The sequence below is a fragment of the Hemicordylus capensis genome, chromosome 2 (assembly GCF_027244095.1).
Source record: "Hemicordylus capensis ecotype Gifberg chromosome 2, rHemCap1.1.pri, whole genome shotgun sequence".
In the NCBI taxonomy this organism is placed as follows: Eukaryota; Metazoa; Chordata; class Lepidosauria; order Squamata; family Cordylidae; genus Hemicordylus; species Hemicordylus capensis.
This window is the reverse complement of record NC_069658.1, coordinates 380,514,687-380,535,768: the sequence shown is the minus strand read 5'-3', so window position 1 is coordinate 380,535,768 and position 21,082 is coordinate 380,514,687. Positions and strand designations below refer to the sequence as shown.

General features: G+C 45.2%; 2 protein-coding genes and 1 long non-coding RNA gene across 14 annotated transcripts in view; 2 read left to right on the top strand and 1 right to left on the bottom strand.

Moving 5' to 3' along the window:
• Positions 1-1,710, top strand: part of WIZ (WIZ zinc finger) — a 125,037-nt gene extending 123,327 nt beyond the window's left edge. For all 11 annotated transcript variants that reach the window (XM_053294187.1, XM_053294185.1, XM_053294188.1 and 8 more), the window contains one exon: positions 274-1,710. In XM_053294187.1, coding sequence (XP_053150162.1) covers positions 274-430 — 157 coding nt within the window. In that variant the 3' untranslated portion in view covers positions 431-1,710. The remainder of the gene's footprint in view (positions 1-273) is intronic.
• Positions 1,711-3,220: 1,510 nt separating this feature from the next.
• On the bottom strand, positions 3,221-7,707 carry LOC128344310 (uncharacterized). The gene is made up of 2 exons (XR_008315781.1): positions 7,461-7,707; positions 3,221-5,615 (listed from the first exon to the last, which is right to left on the bottom strand). It is a non-coding gene; the product is annotated as an uncharacterized LOC128344310 (long non-coding RNA).
• A 136-nt stretch (positions 7,708-7,843) lies between these two features.
• AKAP8L (A-kinase anchoring protein 8 like) overlaps positions 7,844-21,082 on the top strand; it is a 35,784-nt gene continuing 22,545 nt past the window's right edge. For both annotated transcript variants that reach the window (XM_053294200.1, XM_053294199.1), the window contains exons 1-2: positions 7,844-7,964; positions 19,659-19,691. In XM_053294200.1, coding sequence (XP_053150175.1) covers positions 7,952-7,964; positions 19,659-19,691 — 46 coding nt within the window. In that variant the 5' untranslated portion in view covers positions 7,844-7,951. The remainder of the gene's footprint in view (positions 7,965-19,658; positions 19,692-21,082) is intronic.

Here is a 21,082-nt window from a genome sequence, read left to right as displayed (position 1 = left end):
CCCCTATCTGTAGTGAAATTTGAATAGAAGTTAGTTTATTTGGCTATACTGTGTATGATGTGATCTCAAATTATTACAGAGAAAAGTCCCTTTTCCTGTGGTTTTCTTTGGTAGAATACAGGAGTGGTTTACCATTGCCTTCTCCTGTGTAGTATGAGATGATGCCAATTCCCTTATTTCCATGTACTTTTAGAGTGATTGGTTTCATTAGGCACTTTAGGATGAGTCATTCTTCAAATGGACTCCAATAGGCATTGTGTTCTCTTTATGCAGGTTTTGTGAAGTGGAGTTCCAGGGTCCTCTCTCCATCCAAGAGGAATGGGTGCGGCACCTACAGCGCCACATCTTGGAGACAAACTTCTCCAAGGCAGATGCCTTGCGAAGTGGGACTGATGTGCCTGTGGCACCACCTGTAGCTGAGGCCCAGTAGCATAGCTCTTCGGAAGCACCATCATTCCAGGATTTCTCCCTTACCTTTCCAGATGAACGAGATTAATGGTTAACAAATGGGATGAAAACAGTATTTGACCTTCTGGGCTCCACCGTTTCCCCAGAGATTGGGTTTCTGTAGACCTACTTGGACTTGGGGGAGAGGGTCCCAGAGTTTGAGCACTAAATAAACCTGGCTACCTTTATTGATGGCTGTGGTACTCCAGAATGGAGTGAGTTTGTGTGCATTCTGTCTGCACAGATGCGAAGGCATTGAACAAGGTAAAATGGAAATTTCCTAGACCTTCCAGTGAATGCAAGTTTCTCCAAGGACAGCACTCCTTATAGAGAGGAAGCATACACTTGTTCTGTTGCAGTTCAGGCTATGGGAGATGTGATGGTGAGAGTCGTTAATTTGAGGTTCTAGTGAAAGTTGTGAACATGAGGATCTATTTGAGGCCAAGCATAAGCAGGTTGGGAGGGTGGAAACAGAGCTACTTTGCTTTGTGGGGAAAGCTGTTGATTCTGTATGTGGCCCTAGAATTGATGTAAGTTTGACTCCTTAGGTGACAAGTCTTTTGTTTCTGTAGATGTTGGATCCTGTTGTGCATGTTCATGTCCCCTGTGTGTAATGGCGGTCTCAGTCCCACCTGCGTTAAAGAGGAAATCATTAATTCCTTGATCCATTTAGGTTTTCCCTTTTCCTTACCTCCTGATGTCACTTGGTCATCCCTGTTCACTTCATATGGGACCGTGAGGGGTACCTAGCTCTGCCATGTCATGGCAATTAAATATTGGCAGGGAGGTATGATTCTTTCCTGTCTTAGCCTTGGGCTGCAGAGTGGCTAATGATATCCCATAAATAACCTTTGCCTGAAATTGAGGATGCTGTGTCCTCCTTTCCCAACTGTCCAAGAGAACCTGAAAGTCTTGGGGCAGTGTGGTCTTATGGACTTCTTGGTAGAGGAGCTATATGCTGCTCCTCTTCTTTCTAACAGGCACTTGGTGCAGTTCCCAAACCAGCAACAGTAGGTTCTGCCGGAATTTCTGCTTTCCTGTTCTTGCTCACTGTTGCTATGTGCTCTCTTCATAGAACCTCAACTTTTTAAACTCTAGTTTTGTGTAGAAATAACAAGCATTCATTTTTATTTGGAATCCAGGCTGAGCAGAGCCTGGAGGGAAATTACCTTTTAACTTTTTCAATGGACATATTCTGGTTATTACTGTACCTAGAAATATGTATATTAGATTAAACTTCTGTTCTGGAAACAAAATGGAAAATTCTTAGTGTGCGCGTCTTAATTCTCTGTATAAATGTGTGCCTTGCCAATTGTGTGTTGTGAGCACTTTTATTAATGTTGCTTTCATTTCCCTAGTTTTTAGGATGACATTCACATTTTAGCATCCCCTGGCATAAATCCTGTCTAAACTAAACCCATGTAGGAGTAAAGTAGAACAAATCCTGAAGACCTTTCATGGAAGTGTGATGACATCAGTGGAGGTGGGCACCAATTTTACCATGTAAAACTTCATCCTCCGTTTCTGATTTTAAACGTAGTTCTTTTTATATACTACAGCCTCCCAGAGCAGGCTAAGCAGCACAGTCATATTATGAATGCAAAGCCACCATATAAGGCCTTTTTTTCTCCACAAGAACTTAGAATGCAGAAGGAAGCCCCATGACAACTGCATCAGCATATGTTACACTGGATTCTGAATGAAGCAGGGATCTCTGTCCAGGAATCTAAATAAAGGTACAGTGGTCCCTCGACTTACGAATCACTCGACATCCGAATGTTTTGACATACGAAGGACAAAAAATACCGGAAGTCGTTGCCGGTTTAGATGCGGCTTCCTCGACCTACGAATTTTTAGATGCGGTTTCCTCGACTTACGAGTGTTCCGGACCTCCGTGGATGCGCTTTTCGACTTACGAAAATTCCGACCTACGAACGTGCGTTCGGATCGGATTATCTTCGTAAGTCGAGGGACCACTGTATGTGGAACTGAAAGCTCACAGCACAGAATGAAGCAAGTGAGAGAAGTCCCTCACCACCTATAAAGTGCTTCTTTCCAATAGATTATCCCACTGCTCAATCTAGTTCCAGTCATGCCACTGATGAACCACTCCCATATCAATCCCCCCTCTTCTGCACTAAGAGCAGTCCTTCCAAGACTAGTGGAGGGTAGTGGGAGGCAGGGGTATTGCTAGGTACTTAAAAGATCTGGGCCCACAGAATCTGACTCAGGCCAACTTCTTCATCCCCATACTTTTTTGTATTTATTTCTTGTGCCTCCTCCATACCTCGCCCACCACACACTACTTTGGGCTTTGCATTAGGCAAAGCCCTAGTACTGCTGAGTTGTTGGGCATCTACAATTCAATCACTTCTTCTTGTTGCTATCAGATGAAAATCGCCAATCCACACCTTTTTTTCGTATTTCTACCTTTTTAGGTTTTGCTCCTCTCCTACCCATCCCACCCCCCAACTCGACCAATTAAATAGCACAGATGCTTCTAATTTCTAGTTTTAAGAAAGTAGAGTCCATCTCAGGGTTCAAATTTGGCTAGATAGCCCATAAATAAACCACAATTAGTGCCACAGTATGGGTTTAGGCAAAGTAACCTAGGTTACGAGAAATACTCCAAGGTTCTGTGTGATGTCTGAACAGACCCAGTATGTGCTCCCCCCCCCACCTTTTGGCTTTTTAGTTCTCATAAGCCAAAAATTGCCAGGATTATTGCAGTGACAGTAGAAGCTACAACTGACAAAATTACAGTGTCAGTCTCTGGGCTCTAGCAAACATTTATTCTACTATGAATATTTATATACCACTCTTCAACAAATGTTCTCAAAGGAATTTACACAGAAAAATACACAACTAAATAAGATGTTTCCCTGTCCCAAAAGGGCTCACAATCTAAAAAGAAATGCACAGTAAACACCAGCAACAGCCACTGAAGGGACTCCATGCTTGGGTTGGATAGGGACATTTCTGTTAGCCACCCTGGCTCTTGACCAGCCTCTCTAGCAAACCTGTCTCCATAGTATATAGCTTATTATCTTTAGTTGCTGTGAAGTTTCTTCAAAGTAAATCATTATTTGATTTGCCCTTTATCTCAATTCCCCCCTCCCCTTCTTTTTTTCAGACCATGTACCATTTCTTCAGATTCTTATTCTTTCTGCACTTCAGCTTCCTTGTCCCTGCTTCTTAGCTTCCTTATATCCTGGTGATGCTCCCCTCTCTCCAGCCTGCCCATCTGTGAGGTTTTAATCCCAGCTATCTGACAACTTTCCTCTTCACTCCCAGAAGTAGAACCTGACACAGAACTGTCAATTGGCTGGAGTTGGTGTAATAACATGGAAGTGAACATTTCACCACACCAACTCAGGACAACTGATGCCAGAGGCTTCACTCCTCCTGTAAGCATAATGCAATATATGCATAATGCAACCGCTTGGGATTGTTTTAATGAACAATCTAAATTTAACAAATAAAAATAAATATAAATTGGGTTTCATTTGTTCTGGAATGTTCTGCAACTTTGTTACCTTTGGAAGTGACTGGTTGCTTTGCATATTCCTCGGCATTAAGATCAGAAGGAACTTTCTTGCCAGTGCTTGAGATATCCCCCACCACTTGGAATTCCAGCCAGCTAATTTTTCTCTGGAGACGGCTTGCCTTACTAACACAGCTTGGTGTTCCAGTGGGGAAAGCTTTTATTGCCAGGCGCATGGCCATCACTGAGCACAGGAGGATGTCCTCCAGCCACCGTGGCCCCGAGCACTTCACCCATACCTTCAAGGGGCTGCCAGAGTTGCTCATCCATCCCCATGTCGGGCGCACTGCAGTGGGTGCTTCATTCATGCGCCATTGAGTTTGGCCAGGCAGTGAAAAAACATTTTCCCAAATCCAACAGTGGGCGATGAAGTGCCCAGTGCAATAGGCACATGGGAAGCTCACCTGTCTTGCCAGTGGTGACCACGCCCCCTGCATAGGACATTATATGCAGGGGGTAGGGCTGGTGTGTGCTAGCACACATGCACAAACAACCACATGGGAAGGGGACTGCTAGCTGAACTCATCCTGTGGCCGCTGGCAAATTCCCTATTCCCCTGCTTTATTGCCTTTAGATTGTTTTGGTAAATATTACAGTAAACTGCCTTTTAATATTATTTATTCTACCAGGAGGCCTTGCTTTCATCTTATCAAATTATCTCTAGAGTATTTCTTGAAATGGATAAAACCTCAAAATATGCATTCTAACAAGGGTTATACAAGATTATGCCATGTGGGGCTCAATATTCTCAGAAAAGCAGAATATCTGTAGGGCCATAAGGACCACTCAACTTTGCTGAAGAAGCTAAAACTGCACTGCTGGGTGGGGGAACTGTGACTGCATTATGCATTTTTGGCCAGGGAATATTTGATCTTTCTCTCCCTGCAACCAAATATCCTTGATGGACTTCCTTTTCCCAGGACCCTCAAATAATCTGTCTTCCCATGACTGAACTCAAAAGATGTGGGGCAAGAGTTTTCATTTTTCCATTTATCTAAAAACTGCTATATGAATGTTGTGCTCTCTCTCATCTTGTGAAATGAAGTTAAAAATTGATAAGGTTCAGATTGAGTACTAACTTCATGGCACATTATGGTCCAATTCCTTTTAATAAAAGGCAACATGAGTGAAATTCCAGCAGCTTCCGTGATAAAATCTACATGCAGGAACAACTCCTTAGGAACTTGTGATAAGTTGTTGTTTATAAGGTTTGCATCTCAGAAACCAAGGAATGTTTTTGCTTCCCCCTTTCCCTTACAACTGCCTCAGCAGGAAGCAGATCTTCACTGAGAATTGAAATCTACTGAAACAGCAAAGAATTCATGAGGCCTTAAATGTCTTGGTTATTACTGCAACATAACATGGGGGGGGGGGATTCCAAGATGTGATAAGTCCTTTTAAAATCCCTGTAAAAGCAGAGTACTTCTTATGGGACAAAAATCTATTGCTATGTTTGTGGGTTGACTTGCACCACAGAAAGTCATAGACACACGCTCCTGTGGTATTCTGCCAGGGATACATAAAGAAATGGAAGTTGTACAGAAACCACACAAGAAAATATATGCTTGGCCACTTGTCCCATTTCCCTGGGGCCATCAAGGCATTTGCTGCAGTTCTGAAGGAGCTATGGGAGAAAGAGATAAACACAATACATTCATATTAATTGAGTTGGGGGTGGGACTCTGCCACCAAATATAAAGTTTGCATAATATGAAACAAAATTAGGAATTTTGTTCAGCACAACGTGTGAATGACTGTACCTGCGCATAGGTATTGAACATGTGTGAATGGGCCTAAAATAAGGCAGTTTCCTGTGTGTGTCTCGAGTTCCAACTATTACGCACTGGACATTTGCAGAATCACCGTGTTCAAATGGAGCAGCAGAAAACAAACTTTCTTTGTTACCTGATCAAATACTGTTTGATATGTGTTTACTCAGAAATGTTCTAATATATTGAACAGATTTTATTCCAAAGTTCAAAGGACTTCAGCATTAAAGGTGTATTCTTACTTAGAGACCCTACTGTTGTTACCCAATTTAGGGGGGAAACTATCTCCTATACTACTACTACCAAAGACAACCACAGGGCTCTATGGTCACCAAGAGCAGACACCGACTTTACAACATCAGGATAAAGGATGGGAAGGGGTCCCTTTCCCTTGGGCAGATGGTCAAGAAAGTAGTGTTTTGTGCCTTACTGGGTCTAATTCTGATATTCTCTTCAGTATATAATGCAGTTCTGTATAATATAGCATTTGTACAGTGCTATATAAGTGTAGTATTCAGACTGATCTGTGAGTGCTCAAAACACCTGAACATAGGAAGCTGCCTTATACTCGATCTTTGGTCTATCTAGTTCAGTGGTGTCTTCACTACCTGAAGTTCTCCAGTTTCAGACGCAAGGGTCTTTCTTACCCTTCCTTGGAAACATTATTAGCTATTGAACCCAGGACTTTCTGCAGATAAAATGTGCTTTGCCATCTTATAGAATGAACATACATTATTTCAGTAACTCCTCCTATGGCAGCTCAAGGTAATATTATTTACAAGTTGCAAATGTGGCGAAGAGCCAGCGGCTTTCTCTAAACTATTTCGTAGGCGTATGCCTGCGTAGTAAGACTGAATCGACAGGATTTGGAGGCTTGCAGCTTCCCATTACTCTACGCCAGCTCCCGGGTTGAAGCAGGCTCGTCCCACACCTCGTTTTGGATGGTTTCATTTGTAGAGAATAATACTACTGCATTGCAGGCCCTGCATTGCAGAGCCCAGGACTTTTAACGTCGCCACTGAGGACGCTTGGGTGTATGTTTTCCATGTCAGAAGCCGCGGGGCTTTGTTTATAGCATGTGCACAAATGCACGCTAAGTCGAACCCCCCCGTGAGAAGTCTACGGGCTTCCAGGCTGGCAACTCTTTGCCCAGGACTGGGCCAAGTCAGTACGAGCGCGTATCACCTACGTCCCGTGCAAACGATATATGCGTCATATTCGTATTGTTAAATAAACACATTTAAAAGTGTGTGCGTGCCCGCTCGGGTGGGGGAGGGCAAGCCGTGCCATGGGAGGAAAACTCTTCTGTACCAAATAGCTCATTGGTATTTTTCAGAACGACGAGATCCTCGTTTAATATCTACACGAGTTAGGGGAAACCGACTCATGCCGCTCCTCACATTTGTTTGGCTCCGCTCATTAGCCTATTGTGTATTATTGTTCTTCTCTCCTTGCGCCCTTATAAGCCTGCCCGCCGCAAGAGATTCCGGCTCCGCGTACAGGACGGAGCCCCGTCGGGTGTATAATGGAAAACAATGGATATACCCCGCTTTAGCGGTAGATTGCAACAATGCTAAACAGCCACAGAGACTCCAGCTCCGTGCTGCCCTTCAGTGTTTGGGTTTTTATCCGACGACCTTAAAGCAAAGCGGACTTATTGCGAGAACCAGCCGTTGCCCAGTACTAAGCAATGTACCTACCGAGCCTCCGTAGTCTGCTAGGTTAGGAGCAACTTGAACCCCTTCCCGTTATCTGTTTCGTCGGCGTTGAGGCCAAGGGGGGGCGGGCTCAGTCCACCCTTTCTGACCAATACGAGAAATCGGCAGTCCCTCCCATGGCTTGAGAACCCAACGAGAAACACTGTCCTCCATTCTTCGTGAGTGATAAGCAGGGCGACCCAATAATTTCCTAGGGATTACTGCTACACAATTATTTGCTGGATGCATTTGATTGACATCCCTAGTTGTCTACAGGTTAATCAGAGTGGTCTGATAGGCGTTTCCTGCGTCTACTAAGGTACGAGGATTTACGGCAGGGGCGGGATTAACAGTCAGAGTCGCCAATGGCTGGCCGACTGAGCGAGTGAGCGCGACCAACAGTGTCGGGAGGCGGGGTTAGAGAGCTGCCGTTGCTGTCTGGCGCAGGAGGTAACGGGTGCGAGGGAGTGGGGTTGTGTGCAGCCGCCGCCATCATGAGCTATTCAGGTGAGCATCCTGCAAAGAACAAGGGAGCTCTTTCTCTATCGAGAGACCGGGAGAGTCGCGCTTCCACCAAGGATGGGCCCGAGGGAGGGCGGGGCCCGTCTCCGTATCGCAGGGGGTGGGGTCAGCAGCGTTGCCCACCCTTCTCATTCGGGCATGGCTGTCGCGGCCGCCCCTCTCCAAGGCCCTCTGTCCGAGGTTCGGCGCTGAGGTATTCTTCGCGGTGGGGGGTGGGAGGAGTTCCTCGTACCTTTTCGGACGGTGCACGTCGGCGCGTCGTCCTGGCTCCTAGTTGCCCCCGCCTGCCCCAGCCCCCGCCAGTCGGGCTGTGCATGTGGACGCGAGTCGGGGGAACGTCAGGATGGCTAGGCTGCGCTCGGTGCTTCCTTGTCGAGCAGAGATGTGGTGGTATGCACACGCGCACCCCGCTGCTTGGCTCTTGTGAGTGGTGGTGGTGGTGGTGGTGGTGGTGGTGAAGAGCGGGTGTGGGAGGCTGCTGCAGGATCACCTATGTCAGATTGGCGATGGCTGTTCCTGGGAGAGCTAGCGTGGTTTTTTCGCTCTTCCCCCCACCCCACCCCACCCCACCCCAGTCCTTTTGGAATTTTGAATGGGCGTCTGCCAAGCGGGAGTTGCCATGCTTTAAAAAAAACGTATGGGTGTTATAACTAGGATGGAGATGCGTCTAGCGGGCATATTCTCTCGCCTGTGCTTGGTTCTCGGAAACAAATTTTGGAGGAATTGTAATAGGTTTTGCTAAGCATATGTAATACATGACCTTTTGTGTTCTCTTAGGATTTTGCTTGGCTCTGTGTACACATCTGTTTCTCTAAACCCTTGGTTATGCATGTGCTCAACTGAATCTCCTTCCTGAAATTCAGACACTCTCTTCATTAATAGTGTGGTTGCCAGGCTACTGATGCTGGAAATGTATGGAATCTTAAGAATCCAACTCCCATGAACCAAAGCTTGATAGTGTACATCTAAGGCAACCTTGGTGGATGACTGTTTAATCTCTTCAATCAAGCATCTAAATGTAACTTACTTGCTCTCTTGGGCATGCTAGGCGGACTTTAAAAGTGATGCAGATTCTCATTATTACTCCAAAGTGTAGATAGATCATTGGTGTCACAATACTTTGTGTCTCTCACTTTGTGCATGTATAATGGGAAATCATGGCCAATATTTTTCTGACCCTGATTCCAGTTGGTGGTGGCTGTGTATTATCAATAGTTATATACTGCTTTCTAACAAAGAAGTTATTTGTGTAGCGAAAGAAGTTATTCATGTGGGGAAAGAAAATAGAAGATTGTTCCCTATTCCTAAAGGGCTCACAATCTTTTTTTTTTTTTAAGCACACCAGTTACTTACACTTCTGGCTCTGGATATTTAGATTAGGGCTTGGCATAGGTACCACTATATTTCTGTAGACTTAATCCGTGAACTTGCTTTTAAAGTAAATCTTTCGCTGTGGATTTCAGTGCTGGGTCTATGATTGTCCAAGGAGATAATGGCTTTTGTTTTGATTCCAAATCGGTTCAATTATATTTTTATTTACTATTGCATCAGCTATGTGGTGCTTTATAAAGAATGAGATGATGATAGATTTAAACAGTTGATGTTGATTAGTGGATTAGATGCAGGGCTTAAACTTAACTAAGACTTTTCAGAGTTCAGCCTTGGAATTAGTTAGTTGTGCAGGAATCCAAGTATGTGAAGTAAATGTAAAATGGAGAGTATCTTTGAGCATGAGCAGAATACTGCTGAGTAACTGCAGTGCCCTCATACACTGGAGACTGAAGCTGAGCTTTTATATCAAAGGATTTAGCTTCTAGACAGGCTTAAGACCTGGTATATGAGATGTTAAGTTCAATGGCAGTTGTAAGAGGAAATTTGAAGGATCAATAATTAGTTTGTTCTGAATCTGACTGCAGCATAGAGAATTTCAGATAAAGGGCTGCAAAAATATAACAATATTTGTGAAGTGACAAGACTACTCTAATGAAGTTGTTTCAAATCCTGTTTTGTCTAGACTTTCTGCAATCCCTGCAAGGTATACTTCATCTTCCAGTAAAGAGATCTTGGATTGTATTAATCAAACTTCTCAGAATTGGTGTATGTATGTTACCTGTGGTAACAGAGCTGTGTCTTGGATTACAGAGCGGCCATTGTGTTTTTGTGGCTTAGTCTTTTTTTTATTTAGGGAGTATTGTAGAGATGCTAGATACTGTTGTGCAGCTATTAAGTAGATTCTTCCTTGTGGCTGGTGAATGCTAGTAGGGAGTCATAGGGAGATCATTACTCATCTTGTCCAACTCAATCCCTCTTTGCATGATTACATAACTGCCAGTCAGAAGTTGTGACAGTTAACCATAGGTAGTAAGCCAAAGGTTACTAGGTTTGTCAGTGAATACAAACTTTATCTTGTAGGCACTGAAGCAAAGAGGAGGAGAGGTCCATCTCTCAGATGAAATTCAGTTGTGTGTGTCAGTGTTACCTCATTAGCATAGAGATCTAAAGAACCTTAAGAGAATCATGGCTTGCAGGTTATTCATGGCACAAATAATTGGAAGTGAGTTGCAGAATCAAAGGGGATGCACCTTTGTAGTATTCAAGGTGATAGAGAGGCCCTGGTCCAGGAATGTCCCTATGACAACCGTTGCTTAGTTATATACCCTTAATTCCTCATGGGTCCTTTAGAGCAGGGTTTCTCAACGTGTGGGTCCCCAGATGTTATTGGACTTCAACTCCCATAATCCCCAGCCCCAGTGGCCTTTGGTAGGAATTATGGGAGTTGAAGTCCAATTACATCTGGGGACCCACACGTTGAGAATCCCTGCTTTAGAGGAGTCAAGATAAGCTAGCACAGGGTCCTCATCAACAGAAATCAATTTTGTCCAGTACACATAACCCCAGCTACCTAATGGTGCAGCGGGGAAATGACTTGCCTAGAGAGCAAGAAGTTGCTGGTTCGAATCCCCACCGGTATGTTTCCCAGAATATGGGAAACACCTATATGGGGCAGCAGTGATATAGGATGGTGCTGAAAGGCTTCATCTCACACTGCATTGCCTCAGGAGGCAATGGTAAACTCCTCCTGTAGTCTACCAAAGAAAAACACATGGCTCTGTGGTCACCAGGAGTCAACACCAACTCGAGGGCACAACTTTACACATAACCCCATCTTTGATGGGTGGGTTTGAAAATTGTTGCATTTTAGGATTTTATTTAATTCAGTTTTTATATGCCTTTCATAATGCATCTCAAGGCAGTTTACAAAAGGTAAAATCTTAGTTTTAGGATCTTAGTTTCCTATAAGTTAGGGAGCTTTGTCGTCAGATTTTGAGAGTTCAGTCATTCCTTCTATCCATACTATTATCCCTGATATCTGGGGAAACAGTATAGTCAATTCCCTGTCATCCCATAGCTCAAAGCCCATATGAGAATTCTCCCTTTAGAGGTAGGTATGGTCTTACCCTTTTTTGGTTTATTTTCAGCCAGTAATTGCTACTATTTCCTTGTTGCCATTTTCAAACTTCTACTCTTATACCTTTCTTGCTCCCTCTGTCCCTCTTTAACTTTCCCCCTTGTTCCTCCTATAGGCAGAGGTGCACCTAGGTAATTTTGAAGCCAGGACCTAAAGGCCTTTGGTGCCTGTTCCTCGCTGCAAGTTAGGCATCATCACCCTACACACACACACACACATCGGGACACATGCAATATTTTTAACATGTGGGTTCTTGAGGGCACAAACAACAACTGAACTCACAAGAATGCAAGAATACAAAACAGATATATTTATGCAAATATACATTTGCAGAAACATTTCAACATATTCCCAGAGGTCACACTCTGCCTCCCAGCACAGGTCACAGTTGGCCGCCCAGCACAGTGCACACCAGTGGCGTAGCAACCAGACCACCCAGGACTAAATGGGTGGATTAAACTAAAGAGAATTGGGGGTGGCAGGGGGTGTGGAGCCCTGGACTTAGGCCTGGAAGTTCAGGGGTAAGAGCATCTCTGCCTATAGGCAATATCTCTTTTTCTTCCATCCTTGGTTGCAAAGCATGAAGATGGAAGGATTTTTTCCTTTTTCTATATTTGTCCATTTAGGGTATGTGGGGATTTTCCCCTGTTAGTTGAAGATTAAGTAATGGGGGGCATAATCCTCCCCCTTGGCCAAGGGGAAAACCCACTGATTAGCCCTTCATTATCTACAAGAACACAACTGGTTTGGCTAGTGTGTGCAGTCTTCATGAAGCTTGTGGTACACAAACAGTATCGCTACAAAGCATAACAGTATTGAGTCTGGTTCTTGTTGCACTGTCATGTTGTGGTGTTCCCATGCGAAGAGGATTGCACAAGCAAGCAAAATCTCTCTTTATCAGATCAATAGGAGGAAGAGAGGGGTAGTCTGTCTGTCATTTCCAGAGTGCAGTACACCAGTAAGGTTCTCATCCATTGGGTATATGGATAGTGCATAGAGTACCATAAGTGAAATACAACATATGGGACAATTTGGGGTATCTTACTGGAGTTATGCTTCTGCTAGTGGGTTTCTCATGTTATGTGGAATTGTTTGCCAAGATTACTTCCCCTCTTAGTCACTGAAAAAACAGAATAACGTTTGGGGGATGCATTGGTATGTTTGAGAGTTTGCGCATTAAAACTGCAACTGCAGTTTATTCCTAAGCAGTTATGGGATCACCTTTATTTGCATGAGTTGTTGCCTGGTACTTTTCTTCCCATTCTTTTTTTTTTTTTTTTTTTTTTTTGCTGCTAATCTAAAAACCTGCCTTGTTTTAGTTGTTCAACTGCTTCTAGATTAGTGTGTCTGTATGTGTGCGTTTGAACAGAGTTGTTGTTGTTTGTTTAGATCTAGCTTGGGGCTTGAATAATCCCAGGTGCCAGGGAGCCATGGTGCCTAGAAATTTAACCATGGTGCCTGGACTAGGATATTCACAGGTAGTTATTTTGTAACATTGTTATTTGTCCCAGCCAGCCTTGTTTCTGTTATGTTGCTTATAAAGGGGATAACGAGAAGCCTATTTACCCTCCCACCCTACAGTGTCCATCATTACATCTGGTAACTTTGTCAAGTGTCCATTGTTGGGCTGCCAAATTTTGGGGCTGGGGTGCTACAGTTGCTCTCAGTGGTCCCTCTAATTTTTTTCATCTCTGTGCAGAATGAGTTTTGTTCCGGGTGGCAGTATCAGGGCACTGTGCGCACTTGCATTCAGAGTGGGACCTTCCTGATTAAACCTGAGCAGGATCTAAAATGAACTGAGCAGACATGCAAAAACTTGTGAGCATGCGCACACCCTATAGGGAACGGTGCTGGGATGGCTGTTAGATAAAAATAGAACTTATCAAGGCCTGATCTAGCTTCTACTATATTGTTGGGTGTGTGGTGATATGAGTCCTGATACATTCAACATAGCCATCACCTCCTCTGAGGTGACAACCTGCCCCTTTGCTGGAAGGAGAATATTGAGGTTCCGCATCAAGTTGCTGCGTGCCAGAAAGCAGACTAGTAATCCTGCTTCTCAGTTGGACTTCCAGATGCAATCAAAGAGGGGAAGATCACTGTGGAAGCAAGGGTACTTTGGTTTGCATAGTGAGGAGTCCATCTCCTTCTGAGTTAAAACATATTGTGAACTATAGGCTTTGTTGGTCGATTATGTGTTGGAGGATTGTGTTTTGCCATCTCTCTCTCTCTCATATAGCTTTGGGTGGGTTTGTGTTTTTGGCTCTATGTGCCACTACTATTAATTCCTGGGGGATTGTAGAATCGTAATTTGCATATCAGGGCAGTTAGTATCTTTGCTGCTAGATCTTGTCAGTTGCATGTTGTAAGATCATAATAATTATTATTATTGTCATTATTGTTACAACAAAGAAACATCACACTTCACTATCTGGTGAGATTTCTGCTGTTTTTTCCACAGTCTGAGGAGGTCATCTAAAGTATGGGTTGGAATACTGAGCATGCTCCAGACAGGACCAATCAAATTGTTGCAGGCGTGGCTAGGTTGTAGCATGGGAAGCAACCCAGCCCCAGTTCCGGTCCTGTCTGTTCCACGAACAGGTCTGTGGCTTTGCTCCTGCAGCTTTTTGAACGCTTGGGAGCTTAATTGGCTAGCTTTCTATTACCAATTTCCTGCCTTTCTTTCTAGTATTGTGCAAGGGAGGGAAGGAAGTCATTTTTCTCTGGACAAGTCTATTCCAAAATCTTCTAATTTATCAAATTTGGCTTAATCAGGTCTTGTTTCTTTTGCTTTCACTTTCCCTTTGCTTGCTATGGAGTGCAGGCTGTTTTTGAAGCAAGCCACTCAGGAGCTGCTGATCTGCTGCTGAGCTAGGGCGGTCAGCAGCCCTCTCTACAACCGATCCCTCCTCTCACCATGTCTGAGAAGGTGATCGAATTACTGGCTATGCCTGGGAGTCCTCATCTTCCTTCTCTTCCTACCCCTTCGGGACCGGAGACGGTGACGATTCAGCAAGCCTCCATACCTACAACTTTCTCAGATCTTAATACTAAACAGCTAGATGCAACGATGTTGCCGCCACTGGCAGAGCACCATGCACCCCCGCGCCCAAGCCAGCGGGCACCTTCACCACCTGGACTGCCTTTACCGACTGTCACCTCGACTCCATCCATTGATCCACCGGACATGAGTAATGTGCAACCCGTGGGCATACCCTTTCTCCCTTCTGATGTGGCGGCTTGGTTGGGGGAGATTCATTGAGCAGCAGTGCACAGCCATTATAAAAGTTCGCGTTCCACTCCAATCGCAATCTGGCCCTCCGCCACCCTCTCAGCCCATGATTCATAGGGTCGACAGGCATTGTTCACATTCCTCCTCACCGGGATCCAGCCCTGGCAGGCAACCCATCCTGGTATGTAAAAGGGGTCTGTTCCATCCAAGGGCTGCAAGACCAAGAAGAAGCAGCAAGAGACCCAGGTCTCCTTCTTCCTCCTCTTCCTCAAAGGGGCCCCTTCACCCAAACATCCCCACTCTTCCCACTCAGACTCTTCCATCCAGACCCACTCTGGCAGCCCCTGCAGGGGTTTATCCTGCTCCCGCTGTCCCTCCAACCATGCCCATCAACCCATCTCCTATATATTAGGCAGGCTTGAATGGGGACAATGACAACTCCGAATCAGACAAAGAGGAGGGAGAGTTATCTGATGAAAATACTAGGACACCAATTCCAGTTTCTTATCGTCTATTTTCATCTTCAGATTTTGAAGTTATGCTCTCTAAGGCGAGGCGTGCTGTTAATGATATAGCTTCTATAGAATAGATACAGGCTACACCTGCTCTGGACCATAGTATATTTCCTTCCAGCTCTGTTCCTATGGCTACGGTACCTTTTCCCTCTGTTTTCAAGGATGTTATGATGGCTGAATGGGCGGCCCCCGCTTCATCTAAGACCTTGGGGCCCATTCCCAAGAAGCACTACAGTTTGTCTCCAGAGGTCACATCTCTCCTAGCAATGCCCACGGTCGACCCACCAGTGGCCCAACTGGTGTCACCATCAGTCATTGTCAAGGAAGGGGAGGAACAACTAAGGTCACTTGAGGAGCAAAAGTCAGATATGCTGTTACGCAAGAACCACTCAGCCACGGTCATCAAAGCAGCCACTACTACATCATTGTCAGAGTGTCTCTGCTCTGGGTGAAAGAGATCGCCGCCATGGTTCTACCCGAGTTGACCAAGGTTCATCAAGGGCTGAATAAACTAGCCAAAGCAACGGCACTCATGGCCAACTCTAGCCTCAATTGCATCCAATATGCAGCCCGGGCCATGGCCTCAGAAGTAGCCGTTCACCACTCGCTATAGCTTAAGCACTGGAATGTAGATTCCAGATCTAGGCTTAACCTTTCCGCTACACCTTTCACAGGTGCTCAGCTCTTCAGTGACGCCTTAGACCCAGTTCTTGTAGAGACCAAGGATGATAAGAAGGCTCTCCCGTTATCCCGCAGGGAAGCACATAGGCCCTTTTGGTCTGACATCCAGTCCTTTTGCCCCTTCAGAGGTCTGCAGAGACCAGCCTTGTCTTCCCACAGAGACAACTCAGCCTTCACACACCAACCAACTTGGCATAACAGATGGCAGCAGTGAGGAGGTGGACTCTCCAGGGGATGCTCTCCTCAACCTTTCCCTCCTACCTCCAACCCGTCCAGGAAACAATGACTCAGCTCCCATGAGAGGCAGGCTTCTCGACTTCTATTCCACACTGGGAAGCCACGATGCAGGGTCGTTGGGTGCGCTCCACTGTCTCTCATGGGTACGCTTTGGATTTTCAGTCACATCCTCCGGACTAGGTCTCCCAAATCAAGGCATCTGGACAAACAGATTTGGATTCATCAGGTTATTCAGCACCTCCTTCAGATCAGTGCCATCGAACCAGTACTGCCAACAGAGTTATGGCGCGGCATCTATTCACTGTTATTTCTGGTCCCCAAAAAGGACAGGTCCTGTAGAGCGGTCCTGAACTTAAGATCCCCCAATCACTTCATCTGCAAGAGGAAATTCCAGATGGAATCCCTTCGCTCAATTAAGGACTCAATATCAAGAGGGGACTTCCTGGCCTCTATCTATCTAACAGAGGCTTACCTCCATGTACCTCTTCTTCCCGACCACAGGAGATTCCTCAGATTTGGGTATGACAACCACCATTACCAATACAGAGCTCTGCCCTTCAGCCTATCATCAGCCCCCAGTGTATTTACCAAGCTAATGGTTGCTCTAGTGGCACATCTACGTACGTGCCAGGTCCACATTTACCTGCTTCTCGACAATCTGCTCATACGAGCACCATCGTTCTGTCAGGCTCAGCTGGCTGTGCAAAAAAGACCACCTCGGTCCTTACCTCACACGGTTTCCTGATAAACTTTCAGAAAAGTCACCTCATCCCATCTCAAACTCTCCAACACCTGGGAGCCTGGTTAGAAATGCGACGCCTGGCCGTCTCCTTGCCCCCAGAGAGATGTCAAAAGTTGGCTGCCATTATCCAGCCTCTGCTTCACACGTCGTCGACCGACTTGATGACCTTAGCTCAGTTACTCGGGTCCATGATCACATGCCTGGAGTGCACTCTATGAACGCGTTGGCACTCGCGCCCTCTTCAGTGGCTCCTCTTTCCCTTTCAGGAGGACATCATGGCATGTATCACACAGAGAGATTCCCTTACCTACGGTAATCCGGCAGTCTCTTCACTGTTGGTTATCATCAGCCATGCTGAGAGGCATTTCTCTTACGATATTGAATCGAATTCTGGTAACCACAGATGCCAGCCTCATGGGATGGAGAGCCCACTGCAATGGTCAGTATGCTCAGGGTGTCTGGACTACATGAGAGAAGAGGCACAACATCAGTCGGTTGGAGCTCCGAGTGGTGCACCTGTCCCTATTGCAGTTCCTACCGATGGTTCATCTCGTGCACATGGACAATGCCACCAAGTCACACATCAACTGCCAGGGAGGTACTCGATCCCATACTCTGATGAAAGAGACTGGCAGGCTCTTCAGTAGGGCAGAACAACACCTGGTGGCAATCATAGCAGAACACCTACAGGGCATGGCGAATACCCAAGCTGACTGGCTCAGGTGATAGACCCGGCGGAGTGTTCCCTTCATTGGGAAGTGTTTTGGCAGGCCATACATCGCTTCGGATTTCCCATAGTCTATCTCTTTGCCTTGCATCTCAACCATCTCCTTCCCAGATTCTTCTCCTGCTTCCTCTCCCATTGGGCAGATGTTGTAGATGCTCTGGTCTCTCCTTGGCCACCAAGTCTTCTCTGTGCGTTCCCGCCGACTGCAGTGATACCCAGGCTTGTACAGAAGCTCTATTCCAAGAAGGCAGAGATCATCTTGATAGCCCCATTCTGGCCATGGAGACCATGGTTTTCAGATCTTTTACAACTATCGGTCGTTCCACCATGGCACCTTCCTCTGCAGTCAGACCTCCTATCACAGGGTCCCATCATACACCCCGATCTTCAGTGGCTCCAGCTAGCCGCCTGGAAGTTTAATGTGGGCTCCTAGCTCAGAAGGGTTACTCTGCTTCGGTCCAGGATACCATCCTGTCATCCAGGAGACGGTAGACAAATTGCATTTATTAGACCTCCTGGGCAGCTTTTTCCAGGTGGGCGCACAGGAAGTGCATTGACCCTTCATCGGCTAATGTTCATTAGGTCCTTTCCTTTCTCCATTCGAGGCTTGACTTGGGCCTTCACCCCATTATGTTCAAGCATCAAACCTCAGCATCATCTTTGGTGTGTTCTTTGGTCCATAACAGCTCTTCTCGTTTGCACCCTCACCTTCAACAGTTCCTGCAAGAGGCATCTAATTTGGTACCTCCACCCGTACACAGGTTCCCTACATGGAACCTAAGCAATGTTCTCAATGCCCTCACCAAGGCCCGATTCGAACCACTGTCCAAAGTGAATCTGCGTTTACCCCCCCTTAAGGTTTTATTTTTGGTGGCTATCACCTCTGCTCGAAGAGTTTCAGAACTTGGGGCCCTGTCTGCCCACAAGGAATTCTGTGTTTTTCAATCTGATGCAGTCATCCTTAAGATCAACTCTACCTTTCTCCTAAAGTTCAGCTCTACCTTTCACCGATCACAGGACATTGTTCTGCCCTCCTTCTGTCCATCTCCAATTCATCCTAAAGAAAAACTATGGCATTCACTTGATGTCAGACATGCTCTCTGAAACTGTTTGCGGCGTAGAACCAAGCCCTTGAGACGCCTGGACTCGTTCTTTGTGTCTTTTCATCAAGCGACTCTTGGCTCTAAGGTTTCCAAAGACACAATAGCTGCTTGAAATAAATCCTGTATTGCTCTTGCCTATGAGTCTCTGCGACTACCCATTCCTTCCAGCATTACAACACACCCCACTTGCAGCGCGGCCTTTACAGCCAATATGCCCTTACTTGATATCTGCAAGGCGGCCACTTGGTCATCTGTCACTTCCTTTATAAAACATTACAAGATATCCACCTTTCATGCCCCTCAGGTGGCACTGGGGCGCACTATTCTTCAACAGGTGGTCTGATTCACATCTGGCTGGGTCCCACCCTGGCTATATTGGCTTGGGTATGTCCCATACTTTGGAGGATGACCTCCTAGGACTGTGGAAAAAGAAACATTGGTCTTACCGTGAAGTGTTCTTTTTCACAGCCGAGGGGTTATCCGACGTGCCCGGAATGTTCATCAGTATTCCTCTCTTCTTTCCTGAGGGGTTTGTTACTTGGGCAGGGCGTGATTGGGTGGGGGCAACTTCCAGGTTGTTTAGCTCTGTAGGCTGTCCCCCCCCCACCTCTCCCTTGATTGTCTACTTATTTTTTCCTTACCTTTCCATGAGAGCACATCAGTCCTGGAACTGAGGCTGGGTCGCCTCCCATGCTACAACCTAGCCACGCCTGCAACAATTTGATTGGTCCTATCTGGAGCATGCTCAGTATTCCAACCCATACTTTGGAGGATGACCTCCTCAGCTGTGAAAAAGAACACTTCACAGTAAGACCAATGTTTCTATCTCCTAATTGTTCCATCATTCAATGAATACCTGTGAAGACAGAGTTCAAAAGAAACTGTTGAATAATAGTTTGCTTTGGCTATACAGTATCTAGAACAGCCTACAACTAACATAAGCTTTAATGTCTGTTTAATATCTTCTTTCTAGGTTATGGAAACTGGAACTCTGGCACAAACAGAGGCAAGTACAACAAAGTCTTAATAGAATGCTGAAACACAAAAATCTAGATCCAGGTTTCCCAGGAAGTAATACTGAAATGCCATGCTTTTTGCAGCTTCAATGTCTTCCCTCATACTGCTGTATTTACCTGAATATGGTTTTTTCCAAGTTCTTTCATGTTTTAAATCAGGGGGTCATCTTAAATTCAGAGTCTTCCTTTTGGGTAAATAAGGGTTCAACCTGTATTTAATGTCTGTTTTTAAAGGGCTCTTAAATTTGGAGTTGGCTTATATTCAGGTAAATACATATCATCTGCTTCTGTCACTCAGACAACTTTATTTCCATCAGTATTGTTAAGTCCAGGTTTATGTGACAATGCCTGCCCCTGTCTGTCAATAAAACTGCAAATGCTTAACAGTAGTCTTCAGTATTCTGCATGTTTAATTTAGACAGCTATTGATCACTTTCCACTTCTACAACCATCTACCAGATGACTGTAGCAAGGCTCTGTAATACTAACACGCCAATCCTATCCATGTTTGTTCAGCCCCATTTACTTTCATGGGACTAGCAAGTAAGTATGCATAGGATTGAAGCTAAATTCAAGAGCTAAATTCAATCTAAATTAGATTGAAGCTAAATTCACTACACCAGTGTGGTGTAGTGGTTAGAGTGCTGGACTAGGACCAGGAAGACCCGAGTTCAAATCCCCATTCAGCCATGAGACTTGCTGGGTGACTCTGGGCCAGCCACTTCTCTCTCAGCCTAACCTGCTTCACAGGGTTGTTGTGAGGAGAAACTTATGTAGCACACCGCTCTGGGCTCCTTGGAGGAAGAGCGGAATATAAATGTAAAATAATAATAATAATAATAATTTCTGCATGCTTGCTTAGCTCTTCTGCAAACAGAAAGAGTAACACAGCATCATGAGTTTAATGGATCATTTTCAAGTGAATTCACACTTGTTTTTGGCATTATGAAGTATTTTAATTCTGTTTTATATCATGCATTTCTCCCATTATCTTTGGGAGGCAATATTAAAATAATAGAATAGATAAATCATGTAGAAGGCATGCTGGTGATCCGGATCTTCATTTGGTTATCATAGATAATCAAAAGAAATTGACCTTCAGAAATCATGCATACTATTCTGCAGTCCCATGACAGTGTGACCAGAACTACTAACTTGAATGACTATTTTAATACTTATGATGGATTTGGTTTCAGCTTTTAATGTGGACGAACCAAGTATTGGTGCATAGAGTGTTATTTAGCTGAAATGTTATACCTTCCATTGTCCTTTTCGGACACACACACTTCTGTGCCACATCCATGCCAGAGTGCTTGAGTGTTTCTTGGGAAGGTTTCCTTGGTCACCTACCAGTTCAACTGTTTTGTTATGTAAATAATTA